Source organism: Vespa crabro, chromosome 5 (assembly GCF_910589235.1).
Source record: "Vespa crabro chromosome 5, iyVesCrab1.2, whole genome shotgun sequence".
In the NCBI taxonomy this organism is placed as follows: Eukaryota; Metazoa; Arthropoda; class Insecta; order Hymenoptera; family Vespidae; genus Vespa; species Vespa crabro.
Window position 1 is genome coordinate 6,410,920 of NC_060959.1, and position 6,843 is coordinate 6,417,762.

At 34.2% G+C, this 6,843-nt stretch overlaps 1 protein-coding gene across 15 annotated transcripts in view; it reads right to left on the reverse strand.

Annotated features, from left to right (window-relative positions):
• The window catches only part of LOC124424162 (zinc finger protein 608-like), a 202,324-nt gene that overhangs the window by 19,505 nt on the left and 175,976 nt on the right, over nt 1-6,843 (reverse strand). For all 15 annotated transcript variants that reach the window (XM_046962829.1, XM_046962820.1, XM_046962817.1 and 12 more), the window contains one exon: nt 4,789-4,912. In XM_046962829.1, the coding sequence (XP_046818785.1) occupies nt 4,789-4,912 (124 nt within the window). The remainder of the gene's footprint in view (nt 1-4,788; nt 4,913-6,843) is intronic.

The following is a 6,843-nucleotide window of genomic DNA, read 5'->3' on the forward strand; positions in this document are numbered from 1 at the left end:
TAAAGTCGTAGACACTCTTAAAATATATGAAGTCTGAAAGATTTAAAAATAATGCAAGAACTATATAAACTCTTTATTTTCAGTTCAAAGGGGAACGTAAAGGAAAAAAGAGAAAAAGGAAGGGAAAAAAAAAAAGAAAAAAAGAAGAAAGAAAAAAGTAGGAGTTGGGGGGGGGGGGTCAAAAAAGGAAAAAAGAAAATATGTATGAGCTTTCGAAACGTCAAGGACTACACTCGTTTTCTCTTTATTTCTCTTTGCCTGACGACGACGACGACGACTCTGGACCACACACGTGCGTATACGGCAGTGTTTCGTACATATGAAAAAAGAATGGTTCTTTTCTCTCTCTTATATATATTGTTTCTTCTTTTTTTGGTATACAAGAGTCTAAGGAGAGAAAACGTGCGCTTAATTCTTCCTCGTATATAACCCGTCGTCTCTTGTCGAGTAAACGACTCACGGCGATAGACTTTGAATGCTTTTTATGCGACCGATGAAGGTTCAAGAGACAACTATGGTTAAAGAAAAAGATACGTGTAAGGAGACGTGTACGTAGTGAGTAGAGAGAGAACACGAGTTCGTCACGCATGATTAATTAAAAAAAGTAGAGGCGTGTATTGGTAGAACAACAACAACAACAACAACGACAATAACAACAACGACGACAACAACGATGATGGCAATGACGATGTAACGACGATGACAATGACGATGACAACGACGATGACAATTTATTGGCTTGATCGTTGATTTGCATTTCTGCTTTATAACGGTTGGTGCATTAATAATTCCACGTGGGGCTAACAGGTTAATCTCCGGCAATAAACGTCGTACGCGCGAATACGTAATTATACGCTTATACGTAACTAATGATCGAGATCGTGTAACAGAAGTAACGAACGACAGTATCGATAAATTATGCTGTTCTGAAATACGAGAGAAAAATAGGAGAGAGAGAGAGAGAGAGAGAGAGAGAGAGAGAGAGAGAGAGAGAACGATCGATTTAATCCGAGATGTTACTCTCGATATCGAGTTTATTATATCCCACTGAAATATTGATCTCCTTACAGATCATCTGTCATTTCTTATTTCGTTCTCTTCTTTTCTCTTGTTTTTTCCTTTCTTTCTTTATATCTTATTAACTTACTTACTTATTTTCTATCTTTCTTTTTTTCCCTTTCTTCTTTCTTTTTCTTTTTTTTTTCCTTTTTTTTTTTTTTTTTGTTCATTTTGCTTTTCGTTATGGCGAAAAGAATGAGAAACCGGTTTGCCAAGTATTCCAACATTTCTTTCCCATTTTATTCAATATAAATGTCGATATTTCGAGAATATCTCTCTCTCTCTCTCTCTCTCTCTCTCGCCTTGCCGATCGATCGATCAACAATTTTAATGTCTAATTTATTCTATCGATATTCGAATATATCCTTAACAAGCATCGAGATAAAGTGAATAATAACAATAACAATAACAATAATAATAATAATAATAATAATAATAATAATAATAACAATAATAATAATAATAATAATAATAACAACAATAACAACAACAGTAATAATAACGCGTTATTCGATTCTCTGGATTCCATTGTAGAAATTCCGTGAATATAGAAACTTTCGTTTATTAACTCGTGAGAACGCGTTATCCCATTGAACGATCTCTATGGTTTAATAATTATTTTTTTAAAGATATCTTTCTCTTTGTATTTCTTTCTTTCTCTCTATCTTATCCCTGTTATCTTTTATATTATAGCTCACTCGAAATTCATCTTCCTTCAATCGACATCGTAGAAAGACAACACAGCTTTATATAACGAATTTACTTTCGAATGATACGACGAAATCTAAGAGTAGTAGTAGTAGTAGTGTAGTAGTAGTAGAAGTAGTAATAGTAATAGTAGTAGTAATAGTGATAGTAGTAATAGCAGTAGAAATAGATGGTACTTTAAAAACGATAAATTCTTTTCGTTAATATTAAAATCATTTGATTTACATCTTGAATATACATATTTCGAAATGTTAAATTTATCATTCTTTATCATTCTTTATTAGAAGTGAGATAGAAATAAATAAATAAATAAATAAATATAGAAAAAGAACCGAGAGAGAGAGTTGGTCTTTGAAAGATTAAAGATTAAAGGATACGTACAGAAAGAATCGATAAGGAGCGACAGAGAGAGAGAGAGAGAGAGAGAGAGAGAGAGGGAGAGAGAGAGAGAGAGAGAGAACAAAAGAAAGCAAAAGAGATAGAAGGCAACTGATTCAAAAGAAAGGCTTGAATGCTAAGAAGAGTAAAATAATCAATAAGAGAGAGAGAGAGAGAGAGAGAGAGAGAGAAAAAAGAGAAAGTAATAAAACACGAGAGGGTACCGAGTCTCGACAGATTGGCCCGGTATTCGATGGAGAATTCGATGAATTTATGGATTTCCTAATCCGTCGTTATGGAGGAGGAACCCTTCGGGAACTCCTCCGGGAGAATCGATACTTTCTTGCTTCTGACGTGCGCGAAGCAACGTGCTTCGACTCGGAAGATAAAGAGAGATCGGACTTTGGTATTACATTGCAAGCCCTCGGGGAAAATCTTCGAGTAAGATCATATCGTGAGACTATAACGACGATAACGACGATGACGACGATGATGACAATGACGCGAATGATTCTTTGTTCTTTATCGTTTCTTTTTTCTTTTTTTCCTTTTCTTTCTTTTTTTCTTTTTCCCTTTTTTTCTCTCTTATCGTTTTATCGTCATAAGAAGAATGAATTTCAACGCTAAAAGAACATTATGAAATTTATTCTCCAATTGATTAATTCATAATGCTTAATTAAAAATTCTATCTATGTATATTATTGAAAAAAAAAAAAAAAAAAATATATATATATATACATATACTATTGAAAAATAAAATAATTGAGAAAGTAATAATCAGATCTTTTATGATAAAAAATGTTCTTTTAATATAATCACAAATAAATCGGTCGTTATTGAAATTATAAAAATATATTTTATTCGTGGAAAAGTATTTTGCAAAGGGATGAATAAAAATATTCCATTTATCGGTCTATTGAAAAATTTCATTCATTTTATATAGATACATGCACAAATAGAAATACAAAATTATTTATTAAGGTACGAGCATCAAGAAGAGAGAAAGGAGGATTGAATTCTTTTTGTATTTTTTTTCTTTTGTTTATTTTTTTTTCCTTTTTTCTTTCCCTCCCCCACACCATTTAATTACTCCAAAGCCGACAGAAAGAATATTGAAATAACTATTAACCAAAACGGAGATGGGATTAAATTCTCGCGACAAAAGGTAAGTGACAAAATCGAGAAGCTGTTGAATTATCGATCGATTTTAGGTCGAACTTCCGCTACTACGTACCTGCTTGTTATTTAATTATCATGATATACGCTTGAAGCACCCAAATGGACAGGGAGAGAGACGGTGGACGTCCGTTAACGATAGGACGGAACACGTCCGTGCTCGTTGTGGCATTCCCAATTAGCTATGATAAATTATACGAGATAAATTCGTCTCTCGCGTAAACTTCTCGTCGTTATTACCATTATTAGTACTGCCGGCTATCGTTATTATTATTATTATTATTACGATTGTGATTGTGAGTGTGATAATAATAATAATAATTATTATTATTATTTTTATTATTATTATTATTATTATTATTATTATCGTCATTGCCCATCAACGTTTCTATGACTATAATGGTTTTGAGTTCAAACGAATATTGAAGCTATCCGTGTAACTAAATATATATATATATATCAGATAGAATTAGATACGAATGTGTCTGAAAATGGTAGGAAAAGCGTTAATTTAATTAACGTGAAAAACACTAGTCTCGTGTTACCGGAAAATGGTGTAATACGCACCGGTAATGGATATTTCTCTCTCGGTGATTTTGCTTTGACACATCGTCACAGATCGGTTTTTCGAATATAACACTTGCAAATAATGAAATTAAAACAGGGTGGGTTTTATATATATATATATATATATAAAGAGAGAGAGGGAGAGAGAGAATGATAAAGAGAGATGGAAGAGAGAATTTCAATAAGATCGATTTTCTCTCTCATTCTCTCTTTCCCATTTCGCTTTTGCCTATGTAAATCCGTTTTCTCGTTAGGCTAATTCTACTCCGGTTTCGCTTTACAATCCTTTCCTATTATTTCTCCTGCTATTCGTCCAATGATATATCTGTATCTGATGATACTGAGTTCACGATAAACACATTGGTATAATGAATACCCTTCGGTAATTACATTTGATAAAGATTTTTTGACGTTTACTTTTTTCTCTCTTTTTTTTTTTTATTTATTTTCTTTTTCCCCCTTTTATCATAAATCCATATATAAAATATAATTTAATTTTGTCCATTTTAGTTTCTCTTTAATACTTGTCCAAGAGCTAATATATTATTTTCTTAAAAATTTCTAAAAGAAAAAAAGAAAGAAAAAAGAAAAGCAACAAAAGAAACGGAAAAAAAAAGAAAAAAGAATATATCATAGATCTCGGAGGATCAATAATTAGTATCGTTTGATAGGCTATTTTTATAAACAGATAAAATATCGTCATCTATCGTATAATCAAAATTAGAAGCTCGAAATTGGATAAAAAGCCGTCAATGAATTTTTTTTTAATAGGACGTTCGAATATTGTTTAATCATAGCATTGAAGGAGGTAAAAAGATAAAAAGAGAAGAAAAAAAAAAAGAAAAAAGAAAAAAAAACAGAAAAAGAAAAAAGATCTATCAAGCTGTGATAGGTCCTCACCTCCTTCGGTCTCATGCCAAACGATACCCTCGAGCGTGACCGATGTGCCAGGCTCACAGGGTCCCAAACATTCAGGCTCGGTAATGGTCCCCACGCTGGTCCCAACGCAAACGTCGGACATGTCCTGAAACACAAACAGAAGTTGGCGTATCGATGTGAGCTACGATTAAACTTTATGGTACCATGACTGTAATAGATGTCGCTTTGTTCAGAGGTTTAAGTGGTTTTGTTTAGGGGCTTTCTGCGGTTCGTAGATCGTCGATCAAGAGTGGGAGAAATAGGGGAAGAGAGAGAGAGAGAGAGAGAGAGAGAGAGAGAGAGAGAGAGAGATGATGGGGTAAGAGAAGGTGGAGAAGGGGAAGGAGGAGGAGGAAAAGCTGGAGGAATGGGAGTTTATACACACGGACTATGTGTAATAGGATCGAGAGAACGATGAACAAACGCTCGTGAGTTCGAGCCATGGCTTTAAAAGCAATTAGAGGATATCTCTCACCAATTAACGTTAACGCTGCTGTCTTTTCTCCTTTCTAGCGAACGGAAAGCGACTTGCAATGGGTACGTGATTGCACGCGGATTCCGTGTGCACGCGTAATTCGACAAAATCAAAGGAGTTATCTCTTTCTTTTTCTCTTTCTATTTATTTACCTTTCTCATATATATGTTCTTCGTGCGTATATGCGTGTGTGATTTATTTAGTAATCCTGGGAAAATTCACGGCTACTAATAGAGATAACCAATATTCTTCATTAACGAACGATGTTTATCGAATATACGAGTTTTTTTAAAAATGAAAGATATATATATATATATATATATATATATATATATATAGAGAGAGAGAGAGAGAGAGAGAGAGAGAGAGAAAGAGAGAGAGTTTATATATAAGCTTTGCGAAAAGTAAAGTTCGAAGGTTAAAAAATATCACGAAAGGAAAAGGGCAAAGGAAGAAACTATAGTGTGTAGAAACTGTAGGAAGAAAGTATATCGAACGTGTCTCTTAGTTATAACATGATAAGGTAGTGGTTTAAGGGAGATCGGGGAGAGACAAGGGAGAGAATCCGTTATGGCGTTGACGTGAAGAGAAGTGAGAAGGGATGGAAAGGGGAAAGAGAGGATAAGGGAATAGAGAGAAGGGGGGGGGGGGAAAGCAGCCATAGTCTCACCGCGGAATTACAATGGCAGTTTGAAATGCAAATCGCAAAATTTATGCTTGGCTTCCATAATTACAGAAGCGGCCTGCATTATCTTTCATAATGTACATACAATACACGCGAACCAGCCGACGTAATCGCATCGTTATTACGGCACGAAACTATTTCGCTGTTCGCGCCGCATGACGTTACTATGACGGGACTCAAATGAGTGAGTTATACACACATACACACAAAGAGACAGACAGACAGATAGAGAGACAGAGTGAGAGAGAGAGAGAGAAAGACAGACAGATACATATATATATATATATATATATATATATATATATACATATATATGAGAGATAGATGGCAAAATGTACGTGAACGTTTAACCGCTGAGTTTGCGAGCGCGTGCGAGTGAGAGAGATGAAGAAGGATGAATGTAGAAGATAGGAGAGAAACAGAGAGAGAAAGAGAGAGAGAGAGAGAGTGAGAGAGAGAGAGAAAGAGAGAAAGAGAGAAAGAGAGAGAGAAAGAGAGAGAGAGAGAGAGAGAGAGAGAGAGAGAGAGAGGTGAGATGTTTGCAACTGACTGAGAATAAATAGAATCCGACACGATGTATTACGTGTTACGAAGATGTTGATGTTGTTAGAACAACATTAGCATGCCTGACAAATGTAAGAGCGACTCTCATAAAAATAGGTTTTCATCATTATTAAGAAATAATTGATTTGTCAAAATTCACAAATAAAATCATACTAAAAATATCCTATAATTGTGATCCTATTATTAACGTGAAATATCTCATAAAATTTGATTTAAAACGAAGCGAATCTCTGATACGCCAGAAATGAAACGATATATAATAATGGATGATTTAATTCGGTCTTTGACATTATTTTATATTTGAAGTTTGTTA